The 19,268-nt window shown below is 46.5% G+C and overlaps 2 protein-coding genes and 1 non-coding gene across 3 annotated transcripts; 1 reads left to right on the top strand and 2 right to left on the bottom strand.

Moving 5' to 3' along the window:
* Positions 1-2,950: 2,950 nt before the first annotated feature.
* Positions 2,951-11,108, top strand: LOC149358227 (lysozyme c-1-like). Its single transcript, XM_089570284.1, has 5 exons — positions 2,951-3,216; positions 5,497-5,585; positions 8,586-8,646; positions 10,325-10,400; positions 10,912-11,108. Exons 1-5 carry the CDS (start codon positions 3,090-3,092, stop codon positions 10,976-10,978), a joined length of 420 nt encoding a protein of 139 aa, XP_089426410.1. The 5' UTR covers positions 2,951-3,089; the 3' UTR covers positions 10,979-11,108.
* TRNAA-CGC (transfer RNA alanine (anticodon CGC)) lies at positions 4,289-4,360 on the bottom strand. The gene has a single exon. It is a non-coding gene; the product is annotated as a tRNA-Ala (tRNA).
* A 2,734-nt stretch (positions 11,109-13,842) lies between the features above and the next one.
* Positions 13,843-18,805, bottom strand: LOC149358226 (lysozyme c-1-like). The gene is made up of 5 exons (XM_089570283.1): positions 18,505-18,805; positions 16,888-16,976; positions 15,969-16,029; positions 14,594-14,669; positions 13,843-14,037 (listed from the first exon to the last, which is right to left on the bottom strand). The coding sequence occupies exons 1-5, from the start codon at positions 18,629-18,631 to the stop codon at positions 13,899-13,901; spliced, it is 492 nt and encodes a 163-aa protein (XP_089426409.1). The 5' UTR covers positions 18,632-18,805; the 3' UTR covers positions 13,843-13,898.
* Between the last annotated feature and the right edge of the window lie 463 nt (positions 18,806-19,268).

Genomic DNA, 19,268 nt, shown 5'->3' with positions numbered 1-19,268 from the left:
GTTGGTAGGACATGCTTGCATGCCGTTGCATCTGTACTTCCGAAATAAAGTTGTAAGTTCAGCGCTCCTGTCCGTCGTGTTCCGCTTTTTTCTTGTCCGTTGTGTTTTTTGCGCTGGTTCGTTCAGAAGCAAGTCTGATGAGGCTGCGCTGATCGAACGAATGGACTTGGGAACCAGCCAAAAGCCAGTTTTTGTTTTGACATCGTAATTCTTGTAATGAAACACAATGGCCGGGTCGTTCTGAAAGCCAGTTATGAGCATAGTCACTTCTGAACAAACCAATCCTCATAACTTCTCCGGTTCCTTCTCATCCCCTTTTTATACCAGTACAGTAATCATAATAGAAGATTTCTCTGAGCTTGCCTTGAATGTTTTGATTTAATATGGTGGGGCTTAGTAAAAAGAATTACACATAAAACGCTCCGGCCCGTACCATGCACTTAAAGGGAAGCTGAAACGGTTTTTTGAGAATTCGAGGTTATTCAAGACTTAGAATCTATCAAGCTTCTAGATAAAACATGCAAAGTATTTTTGCACTAGCATTTAAAATGGTGACATAATCGTCGATTAAAGCCGCGATGATGTTTAGGCTTCTCCTTACTACGTTGGAGGAGTGCGAGGAAACTCGGTAGTGACGTCATTGTTGCCGAAAATTCAATGTCCGCTGCTTAGGCCTGCATGCTGCTGTGCGTCGTCAGATGGCGCCATACAATGCATCGTGAGCTTCACCTTCGATGGCGTCGGTTTTTTCCATGGAATAACAGTTTATTCGCTGGAAACATAGTACCGTCATACGTGACGTCATTATCGGGGTCACTGCCCGTCGCTGTGCACTTCAGAGAAGCTGAACGCCGACGACGACTTTATTCGGCGATTACGCCACCATTTCAAATGCTAGAGCAAAACGATTTCGCACACTTTACCTGCACATTTTGCACATTCGGCAACCTTAAACTCATCGAATTCTAAAACCGCTCCAGCTGCCCTTTAAGTACAATGGCCGAAAGTCTCCGGACGGCGTGCTTACGATGGGAGAGAAGAGAAAAGAAAGCTACGTATATGGTTGCTATTCAGAAAAAAAAAAAAAAAGCTGCCAGCACTTCTGTTGCGTAAACAATTAGAGGAAATAAATTTTAAGTATAAAAGAATGAACAAAATTCCCCGCTTCTATATTGAAACTTCATGTAGCATAAGTTTGCAATGTGGGCACATTGGTTGATATTCATGGGAAAAAAATAAAAGTGCGAGAAAAACACAGAGCTGATAGGACAAACGAGGTATAGTGTGATTTGTTTGTCTCTTTCGTTTTGCGTCACCCTCGGCACTGCTTTTCCCGTGATTTAATCTATTCCATTACTGAAACATGATGCCCAGCGAGTGACGCTAGAAGTTGAACGACAGTTCGACCACCACGAGCCTCACCGTGCAGCTGTGTCGCAAGGTTCTTTCCAGTTTTTCCCTTTTGATGAAGTGATACCCCCTACTGGAAAGGCACAGAAGCCAACGCAGCCCCTGAACGATGGCAAAATCAAGCCTTCACCCACGCACCCACCCATCTCTACCCTCCAGAAGACCTTCATCCATCATCCACCCATTCAACAGACTGCCTTCCTCCTACCCACATGCACCCTCCGCAGAGTTCCATTAACCAGAAACCAGCTTCATAAAAGTGCGACGGTGAACCAAATTCAAAGTCATAACGGGAGGCGACGAAATGTAAAAGCGAAAGTGAAAAAGCGAAATGCAAAAGCAGTACTCTTAACGCAGATCTACCGCATCACGTTGTAAGATCACCCATCATTTTCTTTTTTTGCGTCCGTTCTTTGCGTGATAGAATTCTTCGCGGTGACACCCTAGAGTGTCTTGGCTAGGGTACCATCACACATCTAAAGTTTATCAGCGCATACTTGGTGTGTTTGTATATTCAGGCCGCTTCTATATTGTATAGGCCTTCTATATAGTATTCTATATTCCGTATCGTATTCTATATTCTATATTGTATAGGATTCTATATTGTATAGGCCCAGACAACTGACGAAATAAACGAAATAGCCTGATCCTCCCACAACTTGTTTATCCCTAAAACGGCCCTTCATGTCCAACACTCTTAGACAAAAATTTTGAATACTGAAAAGTTTTAAGGTACTTTTATGGAAATATTGAAGGTAACGGTCTATTCTTCCGACGTGTTACAAAATCTTTCTTCCATCACCATTTTCCGAAGTTTTTCCATCGTTGGCATCGAGCAGTTAGGACTGTCTCAAAAAACCAATGGGGAACGCTTTTGACGACAGCAAAAACATTAATAGCAAAAAAGAAATTTAAGCACGTCGACGGGAGATCTGCAGATATATTGATTGTTTCAGTGAAATCTTACAATATTTGAAAAAAATTTGCGTTCATATTTATTTCCCCTTCAAAAATGCCTTTGTCCATAATTGTTGGGAATTACTCGGTTTGTTTCATCTTTCCGGTGTCCACCCTTGGTTTTGGGCTTCTATTCGCCGCCCTGGCTCGAGCCAAACGCACGCAACTAGGAGGAAAAACTGGAACAAACACGCAAGTGCTGCATGCGGATTCAATGCGCTGCTGATATATCACGCTCCAACGAGCATTGCGCGCTGGTAGGGCAAGCTGCTATGCGCCACAACGGGCCGGCCATGTTTTTCCTGTTTCCACCGTACATCGTTTCATACTTCCCCATACTATGACAGTGCGTCAGCTAAACGAGGTTCTGTCTAAACCCGTTGTACATTCTGCACGTGCTCTAGTTCCGCCCAGCGTGACAGAAACAAAATATGCTCAGAGTGCCTATTTCTAATGTCACTGCAAGGGCCCAGAATCAGGACGCCAGAAGAGGACCATCGTTGAGGAAAATATATTAAGAAAACAAAAATTAAAGAGAAGAATTGTCACAAATCAACGCGCGCCATTTCGTCACATCTTTCTGTACTGCGTAATTAAGCCCACAGTGAGACAGTTACTGCGCCTTTCCTTTGCTCAGAACCTCTCCATCCTCCTCTGTGTGAGGCCTTATAAAGCAGCAGGTAGTGGTCGGGACACGTTGGACTTGCCCGTCGGTCTTCGAGATGCGCATCTACCTGTCGTTGGTGTTGCTCGCCCTGGCCTGCTCCTGCAGAGCCAAGGTCTACGACCGCTGCGAGTTGGCTTCCATACTAGTAGGGAGCGGCATCCCCAAAAGCCAGATAGCGGACTGTGAGTATGACGCTAATCGCCTCCCTTCAGAGAAGGACAAGAGCTACTGGAACATACTGAGTGCCTAGAAACCATGTAATAATGAAAAATACTGAAATGCAAACACACAGTATTATCTTTTGGCATTTCTATATTCGTTCTCGGGATATAAGTCACGATGTGCATTCGGTAGGAGACCGAGCGGCTTGCGCATGTATAATATTGTCCGACATTTAACCATGGTGCCGCAGTGCGTTTGGATTACATTAGTTAGCAGCTGCCTAGACTCGATTCAGGCTGGGCCCTGCCGATTTCTTTGTCTTCGATCGCGCTCCTTGTTGCGCTCTAAGTCCGTAAAATAGAGTTTCACCTTAATAAGTCTACCGTATGTGCGACAATTTGCGTACTCTTGGGTATGTATATCATAATGAATTGCTGTGTGTTGGTCTATGACAGGAGCTTGATGCGTGTATCTATAGTGTTCTTTTGTTCTAGCCCGTACATGATTTTGTCTGCCTATACAGTACATACAAGAGAAGCCAACAGCCACAGAAACCAAGGGGCACAGGGGATTTTTAATTTTATTTATTTATTTTGTGATGTTGATCAATTTATAATATTACTGAATATGTTATCGCTTAAAGCTAATTGATTAGAAAAGCAGAAGAAAAAACAACCACATGCCGCCGGTGGGATCCGAACCCACGACCTCCGAACCCACGGTTCGGATCCCACCGGCGGCATGTGGTTGTTTTTTCTTCTGCTTTTCTAATCAATTAGCTTTAAGCGATAACATATTCAGTAATATTATAAATTGATCAACACCACAAAATAAATAAATTAAATTAAAAATCCCCTGTGCCCCTTGGTTTCTGTGGCTGTTGGCTTCTCTTATATTTACAACGAGCCCCTCATTCCCCTTTCCTTGTATACAGTACATACCTGAGAGAAGCCAACAGCCACAGAAACCAAGGGGCACAGGGGATTTTTAATTTATTTATTTATTTTGAGGTGTTGATCAATTTATAATATTACTGAATATGTTATCGCTTAAAGCTAATTGATTAGAAAAGCAGAAGAAAAAACAACCACATGCCGCCGGTGGGATCCGAACCCACGACCTCCGAATTGCGCGTCCGGTGCTCTACCGCTGACCTACGGCGACGGCTGTCAAACCTTCTGCTTTCGGGGGTATTTATGTTTACAAGTAACCTAACCTTAGGAGTGTCCACCAGCGCCACCCACGTTCTTAAGCGGCGGACGTAGCACGTCCTGAGTTACCGCTGATGTGACATAGAACGTCATCGAACGGCGAGGGTGGAAGCTGTGTGAGAACCCTCTTATGCTTCCTAAGGCATCAAGGCTGCCAGAACCGAGGCCCTCGTTAAGCAATTAAGCAGACGAGGAAAGGGGAATGAGGGGCTCGTTATAAATATGAGAGCAGCCAACAGCCACAGAAATCAAGGGGCACAGGGGATTTTTAATTAATTTATTTATTTTGTGGTGTTGTTTTGTGGTGTTGTAATTTATTTATTTATTTTGTGGTAAGGCGGCATTAGACAACTTGAGAGAATTCAAGATAGCTCGCTCAAATGGCTCGCAGACTACCCGCAGATAAACAGCAGTTTTGAAAACCAGATATATTCGCATGTCGAAAATGGCTTCTTTTTGCAATGTGTATTTAGGAAGTTTAAACTCAAGCGCCAATTTTTAAACTTATAGAAAGAAAGCCTAGACTGTAAGCAGCACATGACAATAATTCTAGCTTAGTTTTGTTTTCTATAAGCATTCTAGAAATATCTTACTTTTGCCGTCAATCCTGAAGACAAGCGCAGTCAGTATGGGTAAATCTCATTAATGATGGAATGGAATTGCGCGGTCAGTACCAGTAATAACATAAAGTGTTCAGATCGCTTTTAAGAGCATCGTGTCAATTTTGAAAAGAAAGAACAAATTTCTCTTAGCCCTTTTAATTCTGATATGTTGTCCTTAGGATGATGTTCTATGTGCGAGGAGAGTGTTCAGTTTCGCTCCTTTTTGAGAGTTTTAGCTTAGCCGTACATCCTTACAACCGAACATCCAATACGGTAACGCGTTGCTTTTGCTCATTCCCTTCCCCAGGGCAGGATAGCCAACCGGAAACTTTTCTGGTTAACATCCCCGCTTTTTCCCCTCTCTGTATCTGTCTTTTGCTACCGCTGCAGTGCATGCCTCGCCAGGTTTGCCGCACAGCCGTAGTTCCCGCAGTTATCGCACTTACCCTATAACGGTGCTAAAACTCTCTATTAACTTTCTCTCCAGGGATCTGTTTGGCAACCGCCGAAAGCAGTCTTGACTCCAACGCCGTCAACGAGAATACAGATGGCAGTACAGACTACGGCATCTTTCAGGTTGGTGTTGCAAACCGCGTCCACACATTTGCCATCTGTGTCAAGCTACCTCATACGGTTGTATAGGGGCGGATTTAAGAGCAACTGTTAGAGGGGCAAGAAATAAGTCATTTATTTCCCGAACTGCCTTCGTCGAAAAAATGAGGCACAGTTTCGTTTTTCACCCGTCAAATTTCAGGCTTAAATGGGAAGGGATGCTTGCTCTTCCTTTCCCCCCGCCCCAAAGAGAAGCCCGCCTCTGTTGCACTCCCTCAAAATCTTACCTGATGTTCAACTTATGTACAGCGTCCATTTCCGCTATTTCAGTACGTTTCAGTTCTTCGCTCTAGTTTGCAGCACAAGCCGTCCTCATGCAAAGAAGCAGAGTATTGAAAGCGGCGAGGAAGATTACCCAAAGTTCGCTTGAATGAGCAAGCATGGCCAGATGAATTCTTCGGTATGATATGTTTTGCCGTACTAGTAGCGTGTCCCGCCAGGCATCGGGTCCAGGAGCACCGCCGCAGTGCCGAAGGAGGAAGGAACGTGGGCCGGAGACGGGGAGTAGGGGAAGTGAAGGAAAAGCTGTATTTACATTTTTACATGATTATTTACAAAAATGACAAACAAGGTAAAAACTGAGAAGTCTCAGGGAAACGTTGAGCGTATCGCTCAGGGAGTCGCTCCGGGAATGGCTTCTCGATGAACGGCTCGAGCGCTTTAAATAGACCCTCCCGAGATCTTCCCGCCTTTTTCAACCAATCGTAGGGACTTCGTCCGGGTACTCCAAGGTCGTTCACCGCTTCGTCGTCTTCCTCGGCTGAGGCCCCTGAATAGTCGGAGGTGATTGATTGTAAAACATTTTATTCGCCGGGAAGAGCTTGGCAAGAGGTCGCGTTAAGTGGTCGAGAGTACATAGCCCGAGGTGGCCCGTAAGGCCAGGTGGATTTCATATCTCCCGCCCGTGGCACCCCGTTGCTGTGCGCGTTACGCGAGCGCATTGAGCGCCTCGCGGAGCGCAGATGCAGTATTCGCGTGCAGTGGGTGCCCGGTCACTGCGGCATCCGCGGCAACGAGCAAGCCGACGAGCTCGCCACCGCCGCACATCAGCTTCCTCCCAGCGACGAGCCGCTCGCCCTGGAAGACGTGCGTGCGGTGATCTACGACTACCTCCGTCAGCAACACCCGGACCCTCGCATCGCGCGAGGAGAGCGCATTTTCTCGTCGGCGCGCGCTCACTGTCGCGCCTTCAGCGGGCGATGATCATCCGAGTGCGCGTCGGCTGCGTGTGGCCCGGGGAAAGACGGGTGCGCCACGGACTTTCGTCGAGCGACGCGTGCGCTGAATGCGGCGCAGTGGAGACATTGGAGCACATGCTCCTTCGCTGTACCGCTTCTGCAGTGCCGCGTCGCGAGATGCTCGCGGCCTACAGGGCGCTGGGAATCATCCCGGACAGTCTCGAAGCGCTCCTGTGGCCGCGCGGCAGTGTGCGCACCCGTGACAGAACAATGGTGAGTCTCTGTGCGTTCATCGAGCAGGCGGACTTGACTCCCCGCTTGCTCTACGCCAGGTAGTGCACGCGTGACACGAACGCTCCGTGGGTGCTACCTCGGACGGTATACGCGGCCGGGCGCCCCACCCCGGCCGCTAGTGCAGTGTGCCGCGCGCGCGATTAATCCGAGACAGGACGCTACGTGCGCGCGGCTATGTACATACAGTTTACTTCTTGTGTAAGTGATTGTGCGCAGTGGCCGCTCGCGCGCACTTATTTTCGGACAATGCTTGGACATTAGCGCGCGAGCGGCGCGAACTTGATTACTTTTGTATTTTGTAAATAGTGTACAAAGCTCTACCCTGTCCTTTCTCGCTGTCGCTCCCCTCTGTACTTCTCCTCACTATCCTCTTCCTTTCCCATTCGTTTCCGCCGGCTGCAGCTCGGGTGCTTAAGATATTAGATAGCAATTGCCGCGGCCGGCAACACTCTTTTGCTTCACTTTTTATTTTTTAAATAAACCACTACCACCACCATTTCATATCTTGTCTCGAGGAAACAAGATGGGCGAACACCTGCCGCGTCGTCACCTCGCTTCATACGCTGAGGCCCGTGGATAATTGGAAGTGTCCAGAAGAGCGTGTTGACGGGCTAGTCGTTTCCGGCCAGGTGGATTCCATATCTTTGTTCCAAGGAAATTCCCCAAAGGCGAACACCTGCCGCAGCGTCACCCCGCGGTTGACAAAAGAGCTAGGACCGGTTGAATGGCAGGCGCTTGGCAGACGCTCGTCTCCGCAGGTAGCAGCTGGCGTTGAGACATGTCACCTTGACAGATGCACACAATGTCGCAAGGCCAATACTTGGGTGCCTTGGGTAACGTTTAAGGGGAACTCCGGAAGACACGTCGTGGCAGTTAGGCAGAAGTGGTGGTACCAGGAATCCAGGAGTTGAATACCTCCCTCGTGTTCGTTTCCACCTGTCATGAGGTCGCATGGGAGCGCGCGTATGAAGACCACTTTCGCAGAACGACGCACTGCCTCTGGACATGGCCTAAGTGGACACAGGTGTGACGGGAACACACAAAGAGAGTTAAGGGGGGGGGGGGGGGTAGAAACACAACAGGTAGTTGCTATGCAAACAGCGTCAACTGCGCTTACTGTTAGACCACAATATAAAGTTCAAGATAGAGTGGTTACATCACGTGAATAAACCAAGCCTTATGCACGAGGTTAGGCGGTTTGAATGAGGAGCTTTCTGGTTAGCATAGCCTGTAGACAACTGTGACTGTATGTCTCAGCGAAAACATGAAAAAGAAGTGAAAAGAAAATCTGGAAATCGTACACACCGAGACTGCGGATGAACTACTTCATGCTGGTTGTGTACGGTGCCGTCAAAACCTGGCTTATCTAAACCTGGTCGTCTTATCTTTATTGCGTGGTCCAAGGCTGAATAGTTCGAGCAGTTTCCGTGCTACTTCGCCATCCGGGGCACCAGTTCGCGCTGGTACTTCATGTTTTCGGTGCCATTTACAGATCAACAACGGATACTGGTGCAGCCCGGGCCCTCACGACATCTGCAATGTTCCCTGCTCTGGTACGTACTAAGCAGTGCATTCGTTATATTGCAAGTCTACGACTGCACAGAGGAACACCGAAACCAGAGTGAAAGTTCGTAGTACTGCACTATCACCGTTCCAATATGTCAACGAACAGCGGAACTGATGGCTCACGAGTCGATAAATCTCATAGTCATGCATTATTCTCATATAAATCACGGCGTGCCGTGCTGATCATATGACCTGCAGGAATAGTATACAGCATCGTTATAACCGGAAAAAAAGAAATAAAAATAAAGCTTTACAAATCAAACATTCCATCCGCCCGCTGTGGTGGGCAATGTTACGTTTACCAGAAGTCGATGTTCTTTAGAGTAGTTTGAGTCAACTCGTACGCCAGGCATAGACTTCACAACTGTTCTGCCTTTTTCGCCAAAAATGTTTAGACGCCATAAAGAAATTATAGAGTATTAGCGTAGATTAGTCTCTACTTGTGTTGCCGCACGCCAAGCTGTTGCTGCATACTGACGTGCGTCTCATCAGCGCAGTTTTAATGAAGCGACAAACACAAAGCACTCTGTTGCCATCTCGTAACAGCAGCTCGAACAACTGCACTCAGTGATATGGAAGGAGACTGTTTACATGCAAGTACACATTTAAGAGAGCGTAAGCCGTAGTAAAATATGATGATACTTTCGAAAGGAAAAAAAAATTAGCATTAAACCACATGTCAGTCATATTTCGCATGTTAGGTCACGTGGTAGGGTTACACCAATAATACCAATTTTTCACCGCAGAGCGTCTCTTCAGCTTGTTTAATACGATTTTCAGTGTCAAATAAAATGGTAAATCCTCTTTCGACAGGTGTAAGAACGTCCGATTCTGTCAGTATGACTAAGGTATTTACAGTTTCACCACAATCTCATGACACGACTTGGACACTTTCCAGTCCTTTTATATCCTCCAGGCTAACGAGTCCTGTTAGAGAGTTATAACATAGCGCTATCTGGGATGCGCTACTTATAACGAAACGCGATCCGCTGCTAACGAAACATCCGTTAGGTATAAAGCAGTTAGAAGGAATGTAGCCTGCTGACCGGTTTTGAGCTGATTGTATGAAGTCTGTTGAAGTCAGTTATTGTCTGGCGTATAATACTGATCACAAATGCATGAACTCTCTAGGTTAGAGCCTGATGCAGGATTAATTTGAGATGAGGTAGTGAAAGAGCAGTATTTCCTCACGCGAAAGCAAGCTTGCGATTTGCGTTATCAGTGCTATCACTAGGCTTAGCCCACAAGGGAATTGCGATCTACGTATAAGACGTAACACTGGAAAAAATAAATAAATAAACGCCGATAACTGTATTGAGAAGAAACGATTTGTTATTTCTCCAGGAAGTATAGACGTGAAACTAAAACGCAGCGAAAAATACGTGGCTTCTTACTTCAAAAAACAAAAACGAGAAATGATTAAGAATTTAACATGAAACAGTTTCTTTGGAGGATTTAGGTAGCTTTTCTAGAAATGCCGCGATAGTTAGGCAATGTGTGTGCTGAAGGCATTATTTTTATTTTCTTTAGAGGCGGAAGGAATATTTCTTTCTAGACAAGAGAGCTCGCAGTCATAGTGAAACGCTTAAGGACTCCGCGACTTAGTTCCGCTGAGGGAGGGGAAAGTTATTACGCTGTTAAATGTGCTTAACATGTTTGCAACAGAACTGCAGTCGGACGACATCGCCCCATCCGTGCAGTGTGCAAAGACGGTCTACGACCAACAAGGGTTCGAAGCATGGTAAAATTTTTTCCTACTTTAATGATTTTTCCTATGTTATGGTGTCTGTATCCAGTAATGTTCCCTCAAAACCTTTATGAAGAAAACTGTCTTCCGGGCTGTTATGTGGGTCACAGGATGAAACCCATAAGATGACAGTAGGATGGTTTACTTTAGTGTCGTCTATTACTTGTAGACTTTGTCTTATCTATGACCACAGAAGTTTATGCCCACAGAAGCTTAGGCTCATAGGAGCTTAACTTCCTGAAGTTTTATCTCCAACGCACTCCTCCAAAACACCACTTGTTCCCGGCTTCACTCATTGCATATCTTCTCATCTAGGTTGACAGAATTGTGACATGCAACTTTCTAAGGCGGAGTGTACTTCTTGAAATTCCAAAAGCTACGTGATGATTCCGCTCTCTTTGGGCACTCACTAGCAGGACACAAAGGAGTGCATAATGAAAGTATACGTCATTAATACTAAGCCACTGCTAATAAGTGATTGATCATTTTATTCTTTTTCATTTAGGTACGGCTGGAAGAACAACTGCCAAGGACAGGACCTCTCCTCCTACGTCGACGGGTGCGATTACTGATCTTTCGGGCTACACTAATCTTTTGCACAATCTGCCCGAAGCCCGCCAGCATAATCCCTTGTCGAGCATCGCCAAACCCAACATGTATAGCTAGATTCTAACGCACGCAATAAAAGGGGGCATGGTTATAGTCAGTGTGTGCTTACCTTCATGAACTGCACTTTGAAGGCGCGGAGGTGCACATGTTTTTATTTAATTTCGCTCAACAATTTGTCTTCTTGAGATAACGATATCACAAAAGTAGTTTTTGTATCCGGAGAGCATTCTGTCCGCGACCACCGGCTACGTGGCTACGGGCGCTACTGACCGCAGATACATATATCGGCGTTGCTTTCAATAATTTTACGCAAGATGCTGTCTTGATCGGACTAAAATTGCACGCGCCGCCGCGGTGGCTCAGTAGTTATGGCGCTCGGCAGCTGACCCGAAAGACGCGGGTTCGATCACGTCCACGGCGACCGAATTTCGATGGGGGCGAAATTCTAGAGGCGATGTCAGTGCATGATGCCAATGCATGTTAAAGAACCCCAGGTGGTCGAAATTTCCGGAGCCCTTCACTACGGCCTTAGTCGCTTTGGGACGTTAAACCCACATAAACCATAAAACTGCACGCGTCGAGTGCGTATCGGGGCGTGCGAAATATACTTCATCGCCGCTTACTTTAGGAACAGGGAAATGTTTTAAGCGCACCCCTAAAGCCCGCTAGTTAATTGTGCATTGGGTGGTGGAGACAGTGTTTTTTTTTTTTGTTCAAAATTATATATACGCAAGTGGATGCATTCGCCCAATGGCATTGACAGCATTTCCTGAGCTAACCTGCACCACTTTCTTCCTGCCGCTCAAATGACATCTCTTTACGTTATGTTCAGCGGGATCAGCGATGGGTATATTTTGTGAGAGGGGCAGGTCACGGGTGACCGTTTAGCTCTGCTTCGTTATGCAAGCGAAGTAAGTGTAGTCGGGTGCAACTCGAGAACGCAGCGGCAAATATTCTCCAAAGGAAGACTTCCAACCAATATCATCGGCTGATCGTCATAACGTCGCAGTTAATCCCGTTTCACGGAGGCACCTGCCAGTAATCTGTGGTTTCGCTCCAGATTAGCAACAGCGGTGCCATGAGAACCGGTTGACGCCATTGGCTTCCTTTTGAGGAGGCGTTCTTTAGTTGTACATCCGACTGTAGAACCACCATCCCTCTCCTTAGCTCGTAGAGGGAGTATGCAAGCTGTTGTACTCCCTGCCGAAAGAGGTATTCTACTCCTTAGGAAGCTTATACGGAGAAAAGAGCTGTTAAAGCGAGTACACCAGCCGGTTTACTCTCTTTGAGAGAGTGGAGAAAATACCCGAGGCATGCACGCTGTGCGCGATTCTGCGCCAGACGCTTCGCACCTCCTCAAAAGTAAGCGCTCCCTAGGCACTGATTCCGGAGCGGCGCACTAAGCCTTCGGCTCACGATGCGCACACGGCAAAGCGCACTCGATGCCACCGTTGCGTGAGGCGCATGCAGTCGCAACTGTAGTGAAAGACACTGCGGAACTCCCGGAGGAGCAGGAGCGAGAGACCATCGATCTCCGCATCGTCGCGACACATATCCAGAGAAGGACTCCAAAGAGGAACATCTTCTCGTGTGCTTTGAGACATCAATCTATTGAACTTGCCATACCATTTTGGGCATACACCAAACGGTATGGCTTGTGAAGGCGAGCTGTGCAAGTAGCTAGCTTGGTACTTACCAGCGCAGACACCTAGCTGGACCTTGCGTTCCTCGTGATTTTCTACAGTATCGGAACAGTGTGAAGGCCAGAACCTCGCGCTGTTCCAGTCACATTCGTGTGCAATAAAACGTGACTTGTTTAGTGTTTAGCTAAGCCTCGGCTGCTTCTTGAGCGCAGAACAGGCACGCCTAAAGCATTGTCGTGCCGGCGCTCTTTAAAAATGGCGTTTCCTTGCAGCTTATCGTGTCTGCACTAAGAAGCGCGACACAGACCGAACAAATCAGACATCACAGCAGAGCTATTCTTTTGTCGGTCGCACTTCCTATTCTGCGATAAAACACTAACTCGCCATGCAGAAGATTGTTCTGAGCCACCCGCTCAGGTTCGAACGCTGCAGGCTCAGGTGTAATATTAAGATAACGCAAGAAAGCGGCTGCGCACTCGTTTCGGGATTAAACTTGTTGCACAAGACTTCTTGTATAGAATCGTCCTATTGGTTACGTTAGTTTCCAGCTGTTATGTTAGTTCCCAGCTGAATAAGCAGGCCTGCCACAGCACGCATGCTGTCTGCGGTGGCCGCCGTATCCATTAGCCACTCCTCAATGGAAGCGAAGATGTGTTCAGGTGCAGCCCGTCATGATAGTTTAAGCGCGCAAGTCAGTGCTTCAGGCGTTGCAACAGCGTTTCCCCCCTTGCAAGCGCCACAATCGTTTACGCACATGGTTAAAGTCAAACCACTTGGTGCTCTAACTTTTGGTTTTTACTGTTACAACCCTAACATGTTAGCAATAATTTTGTTTATGAACTTTCTCGCGAGGGTTTATCGCTCTGGTCAGGGATGAAAGCACCGCAACATGCAGGTACTGCCTCCAGAAAGAATGCTTTCGGTGACCACCTCCGCTTCTTTGAGATCTCGCCTCTCTACGTCATTTTTGTCCCACGCTCTAACGAAGGATGCGACGTAAACGCGTCCGATACTTCTTTCCTTGATACAGACATGCGCTCAGCGACTGTCGGCATTCCTTTAAGGGCTGAAACCGGTCAATAAACATTACACGCCTCCTCTTTTCGAGGAGAGAAATAACTGCCTGAATCAAAATTAGCCAGGCTCAACTCTGCCTTCGGGATGTACGGTAAGATGCACACACATGCGAGAACAACACGCCGCCTTCTTTATTACGCGCGTTCCGTTCCAGATAAGTATGTTATCCTTGATTCTTAGTAGGGGTGGTGTTAAGGGGTATTGAGTGAATGATTATTGAGGCCCGGAGGCTCAATTGATAACGGCATCCTCTGACGTAGGAGGAGAGGTTCCTTCCTTTGCACTTGTTCTTCCAGCCATACCTGAACGCAAAAAAAAAAGAAATACTTATTAGCACCCATCAAAGTGTTAGGTTACAATTAATGTGGATATATTCCCTTCCGGGCCCTCCTTCGACCTGCCTAGAGAGATATACATCAACACTAGTTTACACTCTCGAGTACTAATTGTCAGAGGCTTGCACCTAACACTTCTGTCATGGTGGACGAAATAGCCTTCACCCAAGAAGTCACTGAGACGAAAGCGAGCGACAAAACCTTAGTTGTAGTTTTCCATGAGGTTATTAACATATGTTTCAGTGTTTATAGCTAGGAAGTAGCTTACATTGAGTAGAAATCAGTCAAACGTGAACATAAAAAAACACTTCCGATATATGTCTATGCTCCAGAGAGGTAAACAATGCTATCGTCGTGTTTCGATTACATCCCATGAAAAGTTGACCCAAAAGACAGCGCCACAGATTAATTTTTCTTAATGCTAATGTCCACTGAAGCTGTGCTTATTTTATCTTTGAAAAAGAGTTATATGATGCAGACATGCTAGACAAGCACAAATGACCGACGTCAAAAGAAGCTGTACCATGCATTGAACCCGTGCCTCTTGAAGATCTTCTTTGCGCACTGGATGGATGGACCGATGCCATCTGACCGCAGAGCTGTAGGGGAGATGAAACCATGCATATTTATTGACTCTGTTACATACTGCGTACCTTGGGTCCAAGCAGAGAGGCATTAGAAGACACAAACGATGATTTCGAACGTGTCGGGCCCAAGCGAGTACAAATTCATAAAATTTTTAGTGACTTTGTGTAGCTGTCTGTATACCATCGTTCCTGTCCGATACGGACTGAGAAAAAAAGGGACATCTAAACGTATCAGTTCGAGGATAATAAGATGTCAGTGAATCAGGAGGACAATGTCTGGAGTTCCGTGTTATTAAAGGCATACATCAGGCTATATCGCATTTAAGTAGCGCAATGAATTCCTCCTCTTCTAGGCCAATTAAGAAGCGTCCTCCCTGAGCGCCGCGGAAGATGTGCACTGCACTGCTTGCCTTTAGAATGGGATTTCTTTTTAAAGATGTATTAAAAAATAGAAAAATATTCTCGAATCGATATTTTGATCACATGCGTGTCTTTTAGTGACAAAGAAAATGCAGTAAAAATATTCTGGAAAAAAGTCACAAGCTGTACAGGCAGAAAATGCGGCATTCTATAACTTGACACATCACTCACTCACTCACTCACTCACTCACTCACTCACTCACTCACTCACTCACTGATTGATTGATTGATTGATTGATTGATTGATTGATTGATTGATTGATTGATTGATTGATTGATTGATTGATTGATTGATTGATTGATTGATTGATTGATTGATTGATTGATTGATTGATTGATTGATTGATTGATTGATTGATTGATTGATTGATTGATCAATACGTGCCAAACAGTACGCTGTGGGCTCAAGGTCCGCCGTAGTGGTAGGCTCCAGAATAATTCTGATCAAGCAAGGTCCTTTAACGAACAATCTTTCCCGTCACATTTCCGCTGCCGCAACTAAGTGCTAGAACTAGTCAGGACATCCGTAAGTGCCGCGTTCCGTTTTATTTCTTAACCGATGCCTGCAAAAATTTCATAAATATCGACCAACTGAGTGCACACGAAGTGTCAGTCATACAGCTATTTGTTCTGATTGGCATCTGCCTGCATGCTTGTGTGTGTTTGTGCGTGCGTGCGTATAACTGCCATCTGCATAACACGCGATTCCTCAACGCTCATTACCAGCGCATTATTTTTGCAGCTCATCACCGCACTGTAATGATGAGTATCACTGTGCCAGCAATACATGATTACACAGGCTGAAGTGTTCTTTTCTGCGGTGTAGATACCTGTGAGTATACAGTGACCGCACAATCAAATAGCGCAGGATCGTCCAGTTTCTCCAAATACCTGAACAGGAAACCTTGCAGATGTTGTGCCGACCCGGGCTGCACCAGTAACCGTTGTTGATCTGCAATAGATATCAGAAAATTAAAGAACAGCACGCACTATACGCTCGATATCGGATGAAAACTAAACTGTCGAAAATGTACGAAATCTTAGAATACAGAATTGCTGGATCATATAATGGACGGTCAGCTTTAAGTGGTCCAATTTCTAATGACACTACAGCGGCCAGCTCAAAGAATGTCTATATGCGCTCTGCTTTTGTTTTTATTATAGGCAGGGCCCATGAAGGGTACCGACGGTGGGAGTACAGTACACAAACCGATGTAACCTTCAGTGGACAGACGAGGAAAGGGGAATGAGGGACTCGTTATAAATATGAGAGAAGCCAACAACCACAGAAACCAAAGGGCACAGAGGATTTTTAATTTTATTCATTTATTTTGTGGTGTTGATGAATAAAATTAAAAATCCTCTGTGCCCCTTGGTTTCTGTGGCTGTTGGCTTCCTTCAGTGGACATGTATATCTAGCTGAGCATTTTGTTCTTTCTTCGGAAGTGAAACATGTGAATGTACATGTGAACTCAGTCGTCGCCTGGCTGGCGGAACATTGTACTGAGTGTAGCTCTTTAAAAATGAACTTATTCTTCCATTCCGTGGGCCATAAGACAAACTCTTGTTATAATATGTTGTTTTTTTGTACCGTGCGCAATCAGTTGCGAGACGAGGGGGGGGGGGGGGGGGGGGGAAGGAAGGTGCATTGAATTGTGGACTACTTGAGTGAAAGCTGATGCCGCGATTTCGCAAATAAAGAAAATCTCCACATGCGCAATCTTCCAGGCAAGACCTGTGTGGCGCTGTCATGTCAGGTGGGGCACAGACAGGAAATCAGTAAACAGGGTGTGGAGGTTACAGCACCAACCTGGAAGATGCCGTAGTCCGTACTGCCGTTCTTATTCTTATTGATGGCCTTTGAGTTTAGACTGCTCTCGGCAGTCGCCAAGCAGATCCCTGTAAGCATGAAACGTAATGCTGGTCAAACCGCACACTTCTTAAAGTTGTTTAGGAAAAGCCGCCAAGGTGGAGTAGATTCGTATTAAGGGAGCAATTACTCATTGGCATCCACCCAAGCGCTAGCTACACCGGTTAGTTCAGTTGGTTCAGCGACTGCCCCGGTGAAGTGGTGGTCCTTGGTTCGAACCCCTGACCAAGACGAATTTTACTTTAACTACGAAGCTTCTCTTGAAGCTCTGTAGCTTTCCTCTGTAACCGTATGACTGCGCTTGGCTGGATGACAATGAGTAATTACTTCATTATTACTTCCTAAAGTGAAGGGTATCATTCTGAGGAAAACGAAGAGAATAAAAAGAGCGAAGTGAAGCGCTTTTCCGCACATTTTCCCTTTTCTCGGCAATTATGATAGTCATGCACCGTTGCCGTTAAGCACGTCTAACGTAACTGCACAACAAAGAGGCGTCCTGAAATTTATTAGGTTATGAAACGCCACCCATATTCTCGCTCCACTTGTTAAAGCAGCAGTTTTTCATTAAATCGTAAGTTTTTTAAGCGAACAGGGTCACCTTTAGTCTTCAGGCGCGAAAGCAATGAGGACTGTAGCGAGTAGTGACGGTCATGAAGGTGTAAAATCGGTTTATTCGACTAACATTGCCCGCATGTATACAACGACGGATCCTGACTTTTCAACGTTTCTCTAGTACATGCTTAAAGAAAACGGAAAAAAAAGTTGTAAACCTCGCTGTTGGGCGCTTAGCGCCGCCGCAGCCTTCATTCTAAAACTAATAGAAACGGAAAATCCCGCTTAGAAATCACATTTCTTCTTTTTATGCGAGGCAAGAAAAAACCACTGCAACGTGTGCAAGCATTCGCGGTACTGAACACCGCGACGTATCTGTGGGCACATTTGCGATGCTGTAAGATGAAGCTACGGCTTTGACGTCCTGCTTGTTAAAAAAATTATTCTTAAGGCAGATACAAACAGCACCAAAAAAATGCAACCGGCACTATATTACTGCCTGACTTCATGTAGGCTTAGTTGTACTGTGGCCGCAATTCGGAGCGCGAGCGGATGGAACCAAACATCAGCCGCCGCGGTGGCTCAGTGGTTATGGTGCTCGGCTGCTGACCCGAAAGACGCGGGTTCGATCCCGGCCGCGGCGGCTAGAATTTCTTTGGAGGAGAAATTCTATAGGCCCGTGTACTGTGCGATGTCAGTGCACGTTAATGAACCCCAGGTGGTCGAAATTTCCGGAGCCCTCCACTACAGCGTCTCTCATAGCCTTAGTCGCTTTGGGACGTTAAACCCCATAAACCAAACCAAACCAAACCAAACATCCACCTTTTATGAGTTATTACACGAGTTCCAGCTTGCTTTCGGGCCCAAAGATGGACTGCTGGCGTCACACTGCGAACCACACAATCGTTGCGGTTCTCATGAAGTATACACATGTATTCTCACACCGATACTAATGCCGAAAGTGCATGGCTGGTCCGCAACTAGAGAAATAAATTGTATACTCACAGTCTGGGATCCGGTTCCTAGGGATGCCATTTCGCGCTAATATGGAAGCCAGCTCGCATCGGCCGTATTTCTTCGCCCCGGAGCCGCAGACCAGGGCAAGCAGGACCAGAACCAGGCGGACCCTCATCCCGTGCAGATCAGCGACTGAGGCCAACGCACCCCTTCCAAGGCAGGCTGAGGTATATACGGCCTCACCAGTCGACGCGGATTCCGTTTAAGCAACTCCTTCCTTCCGCTATCGGCTTCTATATATTTCTTTTTTCTCGGATAGCGTCCTATATCCCATGGCCTCATGGACCTTGGCCCTTACATGGTCGTCAGAAATACTCGCGCCAAGCGGATTTGTTTTTGTCACGCTGGGCAAAACCCGCTCCATGCGCCCTCACGTGGCACGGGAAAGCCAAGACAGGCAGAAAGCGAGAAAGAGGGAAGAGGATAAGAGAAACCGTAAAAGACAGGGTGAGGCATCGCAAGCACGGTGTGGGGCTTGGCTATTTGCCCTTCCTGCGAGCAATGTCCGTTCATGCGTAACGTATCAGTTGTACGATGAACCGACAGCCATAGCGGTCGTGTGTGCTTTCCAATTTGGTTTCAGAGTGTTCGGCGTGACGCAGGACGGCAGATAGCAGCCGAGAAAGGAAGGGGATCGGACGCCGCAATAATAAAGAGAAGGGAAGAAACCGTTCCAGATAAACGAGTGGTGAGAGGGCCCGTCCCATCCGGGTTGTTCAACTCATCTGGGCATCATTGCTGTCAGCCCCTTA

The sequence above is a fragment of the Amblyomma mixtum genome, chromosome 2 (genome assembly GCF_055824585.1).
Source record: "Amblyomma mixtum isolate Tamu chromosome 2, ASM5582458v1, whole genome shotgun sequence".
NCBI classification, from domain to species: Eukaryota; Metazoa; Arthropoda; class Arachnida; order Ixodida; family Ixodidae; genus Amblyomma; species Amblyomma mixtum.
Note: the sequence above shows the minus strand (reverse complement) of the source record. Positions and strands in the feature narration are given on the sequence as shown.

Coding starts and splice junctions, on each gene's coding strand:
- LOC149358227 (XM_089570284.1), top strand. CDS start 3,090: ATGCGCATCTACCTGTCGTTGGTGTTGCTCGCCCTGGCCTGCTCCTGC. Junction 8,647..10,324: donor CTGCAATGTTCCCTGCTCTG/GTACGTACTAAG, acceptor TGTTTGCAACAG/AACTGCAGTCGGACGACATC. Junction 10,401..10,911: donor CAACAAGGGTTCGAAGCATG/GTAAAATTTTTT, acceptor TTTTTCATTTAG/GTACGGCTGGAAGAACAACT.
- LOC149358226 (XM_089570283.1), bottom strand. CDS start 18,631: ATGAGGGTCCGCCTGGTTCTGGTCCTGCTTGCCCTGGTCTGCGGCTCC. Junction 16,977..18,504: donor TAGGAACCGGATCCCAGACT/GTGAGTATACAA, acceptor TCATGCTTACAG/GGATCTGCTTGGCGACTGCC. Junction 14,670..15,968: donor CTGCAAGGTTTCCTGTTCAG/GTATTTGGAGAA, acceptor TCTCCCCTACAG/CTCTGCGGTCAGATGGCATC.